The sequence below is a fragment of the Cordyceps fumosorosea genome (assembly GCF_001636725.1).
Source record: "Cordyceps fumosorosea ARSEF 2679 chromosome Unknown scaffold_1, whole genome shotgun sequence".
Taxonomy (NCBI): Eukaryota; Fungi; Ascomycota; class Sordariomycetes; order Hypocreales; family Cordycipitaceae; genus Cordyceps; species Cordyceps fumosorosea.
This window is the reverse complement of record NW_017387301.1, coordinates 2,706,283-2,720,775: the sequence shown is the minus strand read 5'-3', so window position 1 is coordinate 2,720,775 and position 14,493 is coordinate 2,706,283. Positions and strand designations below refer to the sequence as shown.

Below are 14,493 nucleotides of genomic sequence, written 5' to 3'. Positions count from 1 at the left end.
GGACAAGGCAGGGCTCGGGCATTGTTGATGTGTGGTAGCTGAGCAACAAACCGCCAACTTGGCGAATAATAAAAACTAGTTGGGGAAGATCTATTCGCAGATTGACTAGGAGCACTGACCTGACACCGTCCGAACGCAATTATTACCCGTTTAAGGGAATTGATTAGACGCCGCACTGGAGCATCATCAGCATCAACATCAGCAAGCAAGCAGATGTAACTGGGGAGAGTGCTGCCCCTGCAGTACAGTGGGTGCGTGCCTGGCTGGCCGTCTTCAGCGCCGGCCGAGATGCCAGTACACCACACAAGCAGGTGCAGTTACAGGAGGAGCCTCCCTTCAATGCCAGGGTCACATGTACCTGCAACCGGCCGCCTTGCTGGGGCACTGGCGCTGCAGCCCACAAAAAAGAAGGCGATGCAAGTAATTCAAGTACCAGTGCAGTCAGTGCAGTCCCTCTTTGCTCTTTGCCCTTTACCCTTCCTTTCCTTTGCCCTTTCATTGCTGACTCCTTGCCTTGCCAATTGTCTGGGGTTCGTCTGTAGTGGTGGTATTATCGACTGCCGTATAACCACCTAGTTATATTTGTCATGTCTACTGGTGAATATCTGCCCAGCGGCCTCCCTGTATGTAACTATTGGTAGAGCCTGCATTGGCATGCGACTCTCAGTTTCCGGTCGACACAATCTTTCATTCTAGTTGCCATGTTTAACAAGTCATTGTTCAAGTACTAGAGGTACCATCTGCCCTCCCCAGAACGGCTGGTCTGCGCCTAAAGTACAGAGGGGCCTTCTCCTTGAACCAGTTGCCAACCCGGGCAAATCGAAGGAGACGCTCCCCACAATCGTCTCCACTGGCCAACAAACAAACCCGGCCTAGCGCCACATGGCTGCACTTGGTTACTGGAGCCTCCTGGAGGTACACCTGCTTTGGCCTCCCACTGGCCGCCGGCTTCCTGGGCCATCTGTCTTTGGCTTGGCTGTGTGTCTCTGGCTCTCTCACTCACTCACTAATAACTCTCACTCTCGCTCGCTTTCGGCCGCTCCACTCAGCCTGCCTGGCCTCCTAGCCTGCCTGGTCTCTCCCATCCATCCCATTCTTCTTTTTACCCGGCCCCATTTCCCTCTTCCTTCCTCCATTCCGCATCTTCATCTCTTCCCCCCAACTTCAAACGCCTTCGTGCGCCTCTTCAACTCGCCCCTTGGTGCGATTCCAGTTGCTCCTCGAAATTCGAGTCGGCGCTGGTCTTGACCGTCCGCTCCTTTCTTTTTTACCTCATTCGTTTTTCTGCCTTGATTGTCCTGCGCCAGCATTTTGCCCTGTTTGCTTTTCCCAAGGTGCGTACCGACTACAGTGTATGCTGTTGCTGGGACCAGCATCCCCCGCCGTCGCGAGACCGCATTCGACCCATCCTCGTCTGCTGCCCGTCAATTTATCTTTGCTTGTCCTAACTTACCCGCCCGACATCTAGATACATTATTTATGAAGCAGACTTTTCGCCCTCACGACTTTCCCCCTCCGCATCTTACGACTTGGAATCACGACTCTCCCCCATCTCTACGCTCCTCCCCACGCATCTCGCCTCCCGCGTCGTCCTATGACCGTCCAATAGTTCTAGCTTCCATCATTCAACATTTTGCCGCTGCGCGGCCGAAGGAATGATGGCTGCTACCTTCGGCTCTGTCACGGGCCGTGATGAATCGTCCCCGACGCTCCAACCCTTGACCTATGATGCTAGACAAAACTCGCGCTCGCCCGCTTCATCACGGCGAGATGCGCCTCTCGCCATACCCGATTTCGTCTTTCCTACCCAGTCCGCTACCCCCGATTTCGCTCCCGATTTCGAATCACCGATGCAAGCTTCCGCTTTTGCCAACAACCAAGAGTTCAGCTTTCCTTCACGCGACAATCTTCCTCACCGGCCAGCCGCCCTGCCTGACTTTAGCTTCAATCCTGGTGCTTCGATCCCTCATTGTCTCCATTCGCCTGCGCTTCTCAGCCCGCCCACCTCGCCGCATTCCCCCAACCCCACGCCTTCCTCCAGACCTGTTCGCCATGGCCACCGTAGAGGTGGCAGCGAGTTTGTAGGCGGAAGCATACGCGATGGAAATTCTATTGCCGTCATGAGTACAAGCCCAACCAAGGAAGCCGGCTTCCCCCAGTCGCTGCAGCCTCCGCCACGGCGAAGAGGCCATAAAAGAGGCTTGTCTGGTGCTATTTCCACCAACGACCTGCCTATCCTGCAACCCCCCACCATGGATTGGACACCCAAAGGTAGCAGCGCTCCTAACAGCCCAACCAACTTTGACCAAGGAATAAACGCCACAATTCCGCTTGCAGACGACTCTACAATTCTCACTGCTTTGCCCGAACCCGTTCATCAGCCCCCCTCCCCTGCAGCCCCGGCCCCGGAACCAGACGTGTCCATCCCGCCCAGCCCCAGACCTGCGAGAACGACAAACAGGGCCCGCGTCGGCTTCTCAGATACTCTCGAGTTCATTCCTCGGCCACTGTCTTTGGTGTCTAGTGATACATCCAGCACCGTGACCGCGCGACCAGGACACTGCATGTCTGAGAGCATCTCTTCTGTTGTTTCCCCTGCTTCGACGAGTGATGATCATAGCCCTTCCGCTCTCTCACGAAGCCCGACTAGAGAGATGCCGGAATCGAGACCATCGACTGCTGGCGCCATTCTGGAGACTGTTGCTGGCACCGAGCCCGAGCAAACAAACACATCGCCTAGGCGTCGAAACTCCATCCCGGCACTGATTGGCGCTACTGAACCTTCAATAGCCGACTCAGCATTGCCGAGCCCAGCAAGAGCTTCGAAACGATGGTCCTTCTTCGGACTAGAGACCTTCGGCCCCTCGAGCATGTCATCGAGAACCCGGCCTATTAGCTCAAGTTCTTCTGATTCTGTTTCTCGTACCCACACAGTCTCGTCCTCCGATCGAGAATCGGACTCTGACGCTGCCAATCCCTCAAAATCAAAACATAAGAAGAAGAGCAAGAAGTCTCGAACTCGGACTGTGAGGGGTTGGGCAGGCGCAATTTTGCCCATCAAGGGCAAGGGAGAGAAACGCAAATGCAAGCCGAGTGCCGTGCGACCACCCACTCCGCCGCCGTCTGTTACCCCTTTGGACGAGGACGAGGATGACGAGGACGATTGCGCTGGACAAGAGACTTTCCCCGCCCTCTCTGCTCACATTCAACCTCCCCAGTTACCCACATTAGTGACGCAGCAGCCACGCCGACCAGATGAGGTCATGTCACCTATGATTGATCTTGATGCTGCACTTGGCCCCTTCAACACACCACTGCCACATAATCCGGAGTGGGAGGCAGCACAGCGTGCGGCTGGTGGTGCTGGCAGGCGTCGTCTGCACAGTGCTCAGGGGATGAAGGGCTTTGGGGGTCCTGGTATGCACTACCATCGACGAGCCGAATCGGCGCCTGATCTGCCACCGTTTGATGCTGGCCGAGCGGGTATCAATCGATTTAGTAGCAACTCTACAATGGCTGATGTCTTTGAGGAGGAAGAGGAGGAAGATGATGGTGGCAGCAGTGACGGCGGCAACACCACAGCTACGCCGGGGGTGGACGTCCCTTTAGAGTCCAAGATCACAAATGTTTTCTTTAGCGATAGTGGCTCTGAAACCACCAGCCTTCGTGGTCTTGCTATGCGGCGAAAGAGCTCGGGACTTAGCGACAAGGACCAGAGCGGCGCTCGCTCTGTGCGTGCTGAATGCTCGAGGACTTCTCTGCATGAAAGCGTCATCGTCGAGGAGCCGTCTGGGTCGACTTTTGTTTTGCAAAGCCCTGCTATGCTTTCCAGTCGCAGGTATTCGTCAGATTCGGGTGCGCATTCGCCTAAGAGGATTCTGCCCATGGCAAATAGCGAGCCCTTGCCCGTTGATGCGGTTCCTCTGACACTTCCACAAGGCGCCATCATGCCACTTAGCCCCTACTCGATGAGCACTGCGTCCTCACATCCGTCCCCGAGGTCACCCATGTCTGATGCGCAGCGTGTTTCGACCGCTCCCTCCTCCGTGGCTGAAGACAACTCTTTTCAGTCTCTCCTCATGGGCGAACCTGGCCCCGAAGTTCGTATTTCGATGGATTACGATATTCCATCTATTGCATCTAGCACGTCAACCATGCCGGGAGAGGGCAGTTTCAATCCACAAGCTCGCCCTCGGCCGAGCACACTGCGAGATCAGCGACCAGTGTCTGTTTCATCGGCAGCGTTTGGTCGTCGGCGGTCCAGCTTGATCAGTCTCAGTCGACTTATTAGTAGCTCGCATGGAGAGCGTAGTAAGCTGTCGACTGAGCTGACATTTGAAGAGACCGAGACCAGAGCCGCACGCAGTAGCAGGACGAAGAAGTTGGGGCGAATGATACAATTCTGGAAGCCAAGCAAACCCGGGCCATCTACATGAGAGCATTTCAGCATGCATAAAACGACCCAGAAAAGAAGTATCACATCTTTCCCGGCCCGCATAGGCCTCGTGCGCCACTGCAGCTTCTTGCTTTCCCGCTTTGCCGTGTGGCGGGATATTGCACATACTATGCAGGAGGGCGAGTTTTTGACTTATATGCAAGAGGAGGAAATATTACTTTTGACGCAAACACCGATGAGCCGGGCGTCAGAAATGACTGCACAGAGCGGAAATATCTCGTGGCAGCATTGGTGACTTGTGGACGAAGAGAGGAAGAGGAATGTAAGCACTTGCCCATGATGATGTATATAACATTTTCTTTCCAGTCTCCTATTTTTTCTAGTACAGCTCATCGCATGAGGACTTGGGAACGGTTGCCATGTTGATTTTTGCGGTTGTCCTTGCCCAGCCTCGGTTGCTTATTTGCCTTTAGCGGAAGGGTCGAACGTGTTTTGACGGTGGTTTTTTTGTTTAACAGACAGTTTCAGGTTTAACTACGTTTTTTTTCTCTTTCTTGTTTGCAAGAATAAAACAAAGACTTTGCATCAAAGGAAAAAAAGCCCCCTAAGAAAAGGAGGACAATTCAGGTTTGCAGATAGCACATCACATTCAAAGTGTTGTAGAATATACTACATTAGGCATATTTGATTTTGGAGGTAGTGCATGACTTGAATATGGTAATTGATCACGACGAAACTGGCGTCATGTCCATTTCATGCATAGTCATGAAGCATTGGGATGCGGCGCTGAAGCTTGTCCCATCCAACTTGCACAAACTGACCAAGGTTTGCTAGTGATGGGGACCGAGAACGGCTTTACACGACTGTTGCTCAACCCGCTCCGGAAACTCTATTAGCCAACCGTTTTTCTGCCTACATTAGGTTGTTCTGTTCATGGAGAAGGGCGGAGCCAACGACTGCCCTACCCATTATCGGATTTACGCCATCCAGCTAGCACACCTTTATTCCGATGCAGCCATGTCGATCTTTCTCTTCGTCCGACCCGCGCGGGGCTTTGTCATTATCAGAATCTCTGATCTTTCTGGCCTTGTTTCTCGATTCGGATCTAGCAAGGTCAGGATTACCCCGAGGGTGGAGAAGAAGCGAGCGTAAAGTCATGTTGTGGCTGGGCTGAAGGGGAGTAACGGCAACGGAAGCCATTCTGTGGTCATTGCAGAGTCCGAAGGCTTGGTTTTGGGTAGCGAAGAGGAGGAGAGAAGATTCCGTGTAAAGGCTATTTAAACAGCTCCCCCCCCCCTCGCCCCCCTGACCCTGAGTCTCTATTCCCCTGTAAGGAATTTACCTACCTTTCAGCTTCTCGCTTGAAACAACTCTCGCCACCACAAGCCACCAACCAACAGCCCACTCACAGGCATACCAACACACCCACACATCAAAACACTCAAGCAATGTCTCTCAAAGGCAGGGTCGCGCTCGTCACCGGCGGCGCCAAGAATCTCGGGGCCGAGATTGCGCGCGAGCTGGCCGCACAGGGCGCCGACCTGGCGCTGCACTACAACTCGGCCAAGTCCGCGGCGGACGCGGACGCGCTGGGCCGGGAGCTGGCGGCGGCGCACCCCGGCGCGCGGGTCAAGTTCTACCAGGCGGACCTGACCACCGAGGCGGCCGTGGAGGCGCTGTTCCGGTCGGCAAAGTCGGACCTGGGCCGGATCGACATTGTGGTGAACACGGTGGGCAAGGTGCTGAAGAAGCCGATCGGGGATATTACCGAGGCCGAGTACGACTCGATGTTTGCGTACGTTTTTTTCTTCTCTCCCTCCCGTTCTTTCCCTTTGATTGTGTAACTAACGATGGGGTGAAAAAGCATCAACTCCAAGGCGGCCTTCTTCATCCTCAAGGCGGGCAGCAAGTACGTGGAAGACGGGGGCAAGATTGTCACCATCGTGACGGCGCTGCTGGCGGCGTTCACGGGCCTGTACACGTCGTACGCCGGGTCCAAGGCGCCGGTCGAGCACTTCACGCGGGGCGTGGCCAAGGAGTTGCAGCCGCGGCTGGTGAGCGTCAACGCGATCGCACCCGGCCCGATGGATACTCGTAAGTTTCCTCCTCGGTCTCTCCCCGTTTTACAACACCGCGAAACAATCAGCTGATGAATGATGAGCCTTCTTTTACCCGCAAGAGTCGCCCGAGGCGGTGGCGTTTCACAAGAGCCAGGGCCTGGGCGGGCGGCTGACCGAGGTCAAGGACGTTGCGCCGCTGGTGCGTTTCCTCGTCACCGAGGGCGGCTGGATCACGGGCCAGACGCTGTTTGCCAACGGTGGCTACACTACCCGATGAGGGGTTGGGTAGAGAATGGAGATGGTGTTTGTGCCCGACTTGGCCGAGCTCGATAACAATCATAAGCACGCTATTTTGAAAAAGGAATTTTGTGAGGCGATGTGTGAGTGTCATCTGGTGTTGCTGCGTCGTGACGGAGCAGTAGCGCACGGCCGGTGGTTCTATCCATTGCGCCGCATGCCAATATCTGCCCAACGGGACCCGTATTGGTGCCTGGTGATGTTTCCATCTCGATGGATCTCTGTAGAAGCGATGCAGATGTGGATGAAAACCCTAGTTGCTGTTTGTGGCGGTGACTTGATGTCTCCATCTCCACCACCATCTTACAGGCAGGAGATTGGAGGCGACGCGACGCGGCGCTGCTCGTACTCGGTTCGGAGACGCAGCACTTGTTCGCTAAATTGGTCGTGGACTGGAGGTCTGCAAAACCACAACTTCGGGTAGCTGGTGATGATTTCGACTACGTATAGCACGGTGAAGACGAGGCGGTGCGGCAAGTTTCCCGTTTGTGTGACGATGTTGGTTGGTCTCGCAGCTGGCAGTTGGCAGCTGGCAGGCATCTGTCCGGTCGAGGCAAAGAGAAGCCGTTTGTTTGTGTCACACTTTTTGCGCATCACAGAATATAGTTATGTTTTCTATACCTTTATACTATCTGTTCTGAGCTACTTTCAACATGTTTTCACATTTATGCTTTTTATATGCCTGGTTCTGCTTCTCCCTTCCTGTTCCTACAGATTACTATATTTAGCATTTCTAATTTGTACTAACCATCTCTCTTTCCGTAATCTGTTACATGTAATGTATAATTCGGCTCGCTGCACCCACAGGGAAAAGCGACAACCCCTGCAGTAGATTGCATCCCATTCACTAACAGACCACAGTACTCTTGCCCAGCGAAACCTGCTAGTGTCCAGCCTCCCCCGCCCATCCCCATCTCCCAGCCACTCGAATTACGGTATTACCAGTTAGTATCACCTGCAGGTGCTGTTGCTGCACCTCATCACCGAACAAGTCAGCCAAGTCCACTGTCCATCCACTGGCACTGGCCGCTGCCCTCCACTTCTGGGCAGAGAGACACAGACAACTGCCATGGATTGGCCCCGACTCGTACCAACTCCTCTTGCCTGCATCTTGCATCTGCACGACAACCCGTTCTCCATCTCCGACAAGCATCGCACAGGTTTTTTTCTTCTGTTTGAGCAATTGCATCCTCCCTAGCCTGTCTTGCTTGCCCTTTTTTATAACCGAACAAAAAGGCACGGCTTCCGCCTTGCGATACAAAAACGGCCTCCCTTCACATGTCATCGGCAACTACCAAGTCACACACAATCACCCAAGACTTGCCTCACCACCAGCTTCCTTCAGCGGACCAATTCGGTGCGTCTCTGGTGTCGCAAGCTGCAACATCGGAGACTTGACTCTGCTTAACGGCGCATCAACACTCGTCGGCCTTTCCTGAAGCGACGCTCGACCTCCTTCCTCCCTGTTGATCCATCCACAAGTATACACACACACACACATACGCCAAACAGGACCCCCCAAAACACCATGCCCTTCTTCCCTCCCGGCCTCACCGACGCCCTCTCGGTCGCCTCGACCGGCAACCACCGTCGCTCCTCCTCGCGCCATCGCACCAGCAAGCGCCGCCGCTCCCGCTCCAACTCCCGCGATCGCGATCGCGACCGTGACCGCGACCGTGACCGCGGCGCTGGCTCCTTCGTCAGCGACCTCTTTGGCAAGGACTCCTCCTACAGCAAGCACAATGCCTCGCGCAGCTCCTTCTTTGGCATGCCCCTCGGAAACACCTCGCGCAGCAGCTTCTTCTCCTTTGGAGGTAACAGCTCCCCCTCTCCCTCCCCCGCACGCAACCACGTTCACTGACACCAACAAGGCGGCAACTCGCGCTCCTCGTACTACAAGCGCTCCCCGCGCAAGGGCTTCATGCAGCGCGCGTACAAGCAGCTCAAGCGCCTCATCCGAGACCTCATACACTGGTTCAAGCGCCACCCCTGGAAGGTCTTCTTCATGGTCATCATGCCCCTCGTCACCGGCGGCGCCCTGACCGCCCTGCTCGCCCGCTTCGGCCTGCGCATCCCGCCCTCCCTCGAGCGCGCCCTGGGCATGGCATCGCGCGCCGCGTCGGGCGACGGCTTCGGCCTCGTGAGCGACGCCGTCCGCATGGCTGGCGGTGGCGGTAGCGCTGGTAGCTCCCGCGGCGGCTTCGGCGGCGACTCCTACTCCCGCCACGGCGGCAGCGCCTTTGACGCCCTTGAGGGCCTCGGCCGCGCTAGGAGCCACGGTGGCGGCGATGACTGGACTAACGGCTTTGTTAACGGCGTCGCCAAGATGTTTAGATGAAAGCGCTGCCATTTTCATTTCTCTTCATTTCCTCACCCACACACTTAACACAGCCAGCGTACGCTTAGCCGCTTGTTCTGTCTTTAACGTTACGGATACGTTTGATCGATTTACACGATTTTGGAAAGAGCTTGGATATCTTTCTGTCTTTTATACATACTGCACGAGAAAGCCGCCTGTCATTATACACTTGCTTATACCGCATGACTATACACATAAACACCCACGGAGAGACATGTATATAGACACTTACATAGTCATGCCATCACAAATACGTCGGAGTCACGATAGTTTTTGTTTAGCATGCAATGATAAATATGCTTGTCCTCAGCTGCCGCAGTATATTCAAAACATCGTCCCATCTCCCGTCCGCCGCGCAGATGCTCACCCCCATCTACCACTTGCCCTCACCAACCCGACTCTTCAGGACCTCGTCGAGCTCGACGTGCACCCGCAGGCCCTTCGCCGTCATCATGCCGTACACCGACCGCAGCTCCTCCTCCGGCATCTCCGCCGCGAGCGTCCGGAACGCCTCCATGAGCACGGCCTTGGCCCACGGACAGTGCCGCAGCGCGCGGTACAGCACCGCCACCGCGGCGCCGCCGTGCGCGTGCGCGAACCGCACGTACCACGTCCAGAGCGCCGCGCTCGCCCGGCCGGCATCGTCGCTGCGCACCGCCTGCTCAAATGCCTCCCGCGCCGCGTGCGCGCCGCCGCCCCGGCGGAGGAGCTCGTGCTGGACGGCCAGGAGCTGGCCGCCCACGCCGCCGCCTTCGGCTGCGTGGTCGCGGAGGAGCTGCCGGGTCTCGTCCACGACACGCAGCCCAGAGTCGGACCACTCGAGCACGGACAGCAGGATGGCGTTGCCGGGGAAGCTGCGCAGGTGCTTGCGCATCTGTCCCCGAATATAAGCTCGCCGATGCGGTCTGGACGATGAAGAAGAGAGTTAGTTTGTTTCCTTGTTAAGATGTGTGTATGAGCGACAGCTGTCAGAAACGTACCCTCTTGCGGCGTGGAGATACAAAAGATGCGCGCCGAATTGGACGAGCCGCTCGCACGCGGGACTGCCGCCGTGTCCGCGCACCACCAGTTCTTGGCTTGCAGTGTCTAGCGTCTGCATGGCCGCCGATATGCTGCCCTGCGAGAGTGACATGGGCTCCGATGCCTCGCTGCTAGTCAAGTAGCTGTGTAAAACAAGGCACTCTGCCGCCGTTTCTGCAGACTCGACGTCACCGACAGACAAGGATTCCGACATGCCGCCTGAAAACGCTGAGCTCGCTTTGAGCACGTCGGCAAAGGACACCTCCGCCTCCGCCTCCGAACCGTCCCCGGCGCAAAGGGCCTTTTTGGACGAGGCAAGATGTCCGTTTTCTAGTGCCATCCAGGCCGCCGTGTGACGGAGCCGAAGGCGGCTGCTTTGCTTTGAAATCTGCTCTTGTGTTAATATTCGTCAATTCCTATAGTAAAGCACTGGCGGAACTCACCAAGGTGGATGCAAGTGCCGATTCGATGACGTTGGCTGCCACATCACTGTTTCCACGGGAATGCTCCGCGAGTGCATACGCGTTGTACAGAGCGGCATTCTCCGGGCCTCGCCTCAGCAGTTTCTTGGCCGTCTTCTTCACAGAGGACGGATCCCGTGCGGAGGAAACGGCCAGGTAATACTCTGATAGCTCATCGCATCCCGCGGAGAAGATCAACTGCCCGAGCGTGGCCTCTAGCCAGCTACTATCAATCAAAGTGCCGGACAATGGCGACGGGAGATACGAGAACCACTCCTTCCCAGGGAATAGCAAACGTGACGATATCGAAAAGGCGCTGTAGGGCCGACTGAAGAGCGGCGGGCTGCGCACGATGGACTCATCGTCTTGCAACGCTGACGTTGTCCCGGCGCCGATGGCAACGCTTGGTACGTCGCCCCAGACGGGAGCAAGTAGCTGGTCTTTATAGAGCGTTCTAGCCCAGTCGTTCGATGAAGCAGGTGGTAAGCCGCAGAAGATGAGAAACGCATCGAAGAGCGAAGTACCGATGCTCGAGACCAGGGCCAGCGGGATCATGAAGAGGAACGGTTCAACGTCGGTATACGTGACGACTCGAAAGGGGTCTTCTTCCGTGCCATCGTCCATGGTCCTCGCCGGTAGCTTGGCCTCGTTGGAATGTTCGATCTCGAGCTGCGACCAGGCCGTGAACGGGTTCTTCGACCGGGCCGCGGCCGTCGCGGCAATGGACTGTGCTGGTAGCGGCTCGGGCGGCTCGTCTTCTCCGCCAGTCTCGACGTAGTGCTTCCACCCAGACGCGCCCAGATCGCCAATGCGCGCTACCTCGCTTTCCCAAAACTCCTGGAACGAGTCCGGCACAGACACAGCCGCGCCATGGACATCTGGTCGGAAGAAGGTGAGCTCCAGAAGGGCCTGCCACGCCGCAACCGCCAGCTCTTTGTATCCGGAATCGTGCACAAATCTGGTCGCTAGCAGAAAAACCTCAATCACTTGCAGATAGGCTTCGGTGCTCTCAGGGTTGTTGGACAGTACATGGCGCAGACGTTCGACGAACATCGTCTTGACGATGGTATAGTCAAAGTCAGCAATGCTCGTCATGGCAAACTCCAGTCGCACGCGCCATAGGCCGTGCGAGTCTGCTTGGCTGCCGACCTCGGCCCATTTCTTGGCCGCAACCTTGCTGCTCCAGACCTTGGCACCCTCACGCATCAGCGGCACGAGGATGCGCTCTCGGTCCGCGGGGTCTCGCGCATTCTGCAAGGCCTTTTCCAGCATGGAGACCTTGATCTCGCTGTAACTGTGGGATTCGTTGTCCGGAGCCGTGCCTTCTGCGGTGCTGGCGCGCAGCAGTTCGTTCTGGTGCTCAACCAGTTCCAGCCACGAGTTTGTATCCTCCGGGTTCTCCTTGACGCGGCGCGTGAGTTGGATTGACTTCCACTGAAGAGGATTGTTCGATTCTACATAGTCAGCGTCTTCAGAGGCATCCGAGTCCGAGTCCGAGTCCATATCAGTGTCGTCAGTTTTGGGCTTGGCTTTGCCTTCTATGGATCGATACGAGGGCCCTTGGTCGTCATCGGAAGAGTCGTCTTTCCGGCTTTGCTTCTTGGAGATCCTCAGAGATAAGAACCCTTCATCATCATCTTCTTCTTCCTCTTTCGCTGCTGGCGCTACTCGGCGCCTTTTAAGCGAAATGGGGTGCGGGTGAGCCATCGGCCGTTTCGAACGGAGCCCATCTCGGTCTCTGTACCGGGCTATGCCCTCTCCCGGCATACGTAGACTAAAAGTGTCGATGGGACCATCACGATAGATGACGAGTCGACCAGAAGTCCCTAATACTCGCCCATGACCGTCACGATAGTAGGCAGGTACCTTTGACCTGTCTAGCGTTCCGTATCTTCGTATGAGAGGATCGCCTTTTGTGTCAACCACGTACAATTCCGGCCCTGATGCGCGCGCGGCCGATTTATGCGCGACTGGTTCCCTGTCCGTGTAACGTTCGCGCTCATGTGACCGAGGACGCTCTCTTCGTCTCTTGGGCTCTCTGCTGCCATCTCGTCGATGCCGCTCCCGCCTGTCGTCGTGGTGGGACCGCCGTTTCCCGTCGCGGCCTGAGTCTCGCTTCCGACCTTCCTCCGTCTCTTTGGGCTTCTCTTGCGTTTGTTTTGATTTGAACGAGCCAAATTTCGGAACCTGCAGCTCGTCTGCTCCGCCGCTTGCCATGTCGTCGCGTCCCGACTCCAAACTTGCCAAGCTCTTGCGCGGCGTGGAATAACGACGTCAGCGCATTGAAAATTGATGAATTGACGACGTCATCCAGTTCAAAAATCAGTCGTCAGTAGATCAGCCCGCACTGATAGCTCGCCAGGCGATGTGCAGGATGTTATAGTGCGTTGCATTCGTTGTGTTTGAATTCACGTTGAGCAAGGCAGCCGCGCTGCTGGCGGTTTATTTTTAGCGGGGAGCTCTGGCGCGGCCGCTAAATTCGGCAGCTCCAGGCTCCCCTCCAACAAACATCCAACGACAAACCCTCCTCGTTTACACCATCCAGCAAGCAATCACCTCCAATCCGAAATTCTTGCCCTGGATGGCCCTGCTGCAGTCGCCGGTTCTCTGGGTCGCAGTCACGCTGGCCATAACACTGGTCATTGCAAACACAATGGGTCTCTTTGGTGCTAACAGGATGCCAGTGGACGGCAAGGTAAGGGATACCCCATGGACCCTGGATTCTCGCCGTCTACCCGGCTGCAACGCAACAAATGTCCTAACCGCTTCTTCTCCTACAGACTGTCCTGATTACCGGCGGATCAGAGGGCATGGGCCTCGCCGTGGCGACGCAACTCTCTGCCAAGGGCGCCAACCTCATCCTCGTCTCACGCAGCGCGGCCAAGCTCGAAGACGCCATGAAGGCCGTCAAGGTACGCTGTCCCTCCCAATCTTCCTGCAGCGCCCTGTCTGCCGCCATAGCTAACCGATCTGCCCTCTCCTTTCCCCAGGCCGCCGCCAAGAACCCCTCGACGCAGCGATTCCACTACATCCCCGCCGACGTCTCCGTGCCCTCGTACGCCGACACCGTCGTCGCCGCCGCCACGGCCTGGAACGGCGACCGCGCGCCCGACGTCGTCTGGTGCATCGCCGGCGTCGCTGTGCCCAAGCTCTTCATCGAGACCGACGCCGCCGCCCTGCGCCGCCAGATGGACATCAACTTCCACGGGACCGCCGACATGGCGCACGCCATCCTGCGCGCCTGGCTCGCCCCCGGCCCCGACACCACCTCGTCGCCCAAACACCTCGTCATGACCTCCAGCGCCGCCGCGCTCTACACAATCCCCGGGTACGCCGGCTACGCGCCCTCCAAGTGGGCGCTGCGCGGCCTCGCCGACACCCTCTCCCAGGAGGTCCTGCTCTACCCGGGCCGCGACGTTCGCGTCCACGTCGTCTTCCCCGGCACCATCCTCTCCCCCGGCTTCGTCGCCGAGGAGCGCACCAAGCCCGAGGTCACCCGCCAGCTCGAGGCCGCCGACCCCAAGCAGACGCCTGAGGAGGTGGCGCGCGCGGCGATCCGCGGCCTCGAGGCCGGCCAGTTCATGGTCGTGGTCAACTGGCTCGGCCACCTCATGCGCTTCGGCGTCATCGGCGGCTCCCTCCGCAACAGCTGGCTCCTCGACACCCTCGGCGCCTGGCTCGTGCCGCTCATCTGGATTTTCGTGCAGCACGACCAGCTTAGCACCGTGCGCAACTTTGGCAAGAAGCACGGCCATCCGAGCACATACGCCAAGACCCAAGAGTGAAAAAGAAAGACGACTGCAAAACGAAACGGAATCCCTAATTGGCGCAACAAGGGCCATCACACGCGTGTATATATCTATATAACAGTATTTGTATATCATAATGCTTCATGTACAT

The 14,493-nt window shown here is 56.9% G+C and overlaps 5 protein-coding genes across 5 annotated transcripts; 4 read left to right on the top strand and 1 right to left on the bottom strand.

Annotated features, from left to right (window-relative positions):
- Positions 1–1,658: 1,658 nt before the first annotated feature.
- On the top strand, positions 1,659–4,015 carry ISF_00879 (cell wall proline rich protein; the record flags this gene model as incomplete). Its single annotated transcript, XM_018844486.1, has 2 exons — positions 1,659–3,731; positions 3,959–4,015. The coding sequence occupies 2 exons, from the start codon at positions 1,659–1,661 to the stop codon at positions 4,013–4,015; spliced, it is 2,130 nt and encodes a 709-aa protein (XP_018708936.1).
- A 1,829-nt stretch (positions 4,016–5,844) lies between these two features.
- ISF_00878 (NAD(P)-binding domain protein) lies at positions 5,845–6,733 on the top strand (the record flags this gene model as incomplete). The annotated part of the gene is made up of 3 exons (XM_018844485.1): positions 5,845–6,191; positions 6,261–6,490; positions 6,576–6,733. 3 exons carry the CDS (start codon positions 5,845–5,847, stop codon positions 6,731–6,733), a joined length of 735 nt encoding a protein of 244 aa, XP_018708935.1.
- A 1,548-nt stretch (positions 6,734–8,281) lies between these two features.
- On the top strand, positions 8,282–9,091 carry ISF_00877 (hypothetical protein; the record flags this gene model as incomplete). Its single annotated transcript, XM_018844484.1, has 2 exons — positions 8,282–8,567; positions 8,625–9,091. 2 exons carry the CDS (start codon positions 8,282–8,284, stop codon positions 9,089–9,091), a joined length of 753 nt encoding a protein of 250 aa, XP_018708934.1.
- A 394-nt stretch (positions 9,092–9,485) lies between these two features.
- Positions 9,486–12,300, bottom strand: ISF_00876 (hypothetical protein; the record flags this gene model as incomplete). Its single annotated transcript, XM_018844483.1, has 3 exons — positions 9,486–10,017; positions 10,093–10,520; positions 10,576–12,300. 3 exons carry the CDS (start codon positions 12,298–12,300, stop codon positions 9,486–9,488), a joined length of 2,685 nt encoding a protein of 894 aa, XP_018708933.1.
- An 874-nt stretch (positions 12,301–13,174) lies between these two features.
- Positions 13,175–14,378, top strand: ISF_00875 (3-ketodihydrosphingosine reductase; the record flags this gene model as incomplete). The annotated part of the gene is made up of 3 exons (XM_018844482.1): positions 13,175–13,288; positions 13,374–13,505; positions 13,584–14,378. 3 exons carry the CDS (start codon positions 13,175–13,177, stop codon positions 14,376–14,378), a joined length of 1,041 nt encoding a protein of 346 aa, XP_018708932.1.
- Positions 14,379–14,493: the final 115 nt, after the last annotated feature.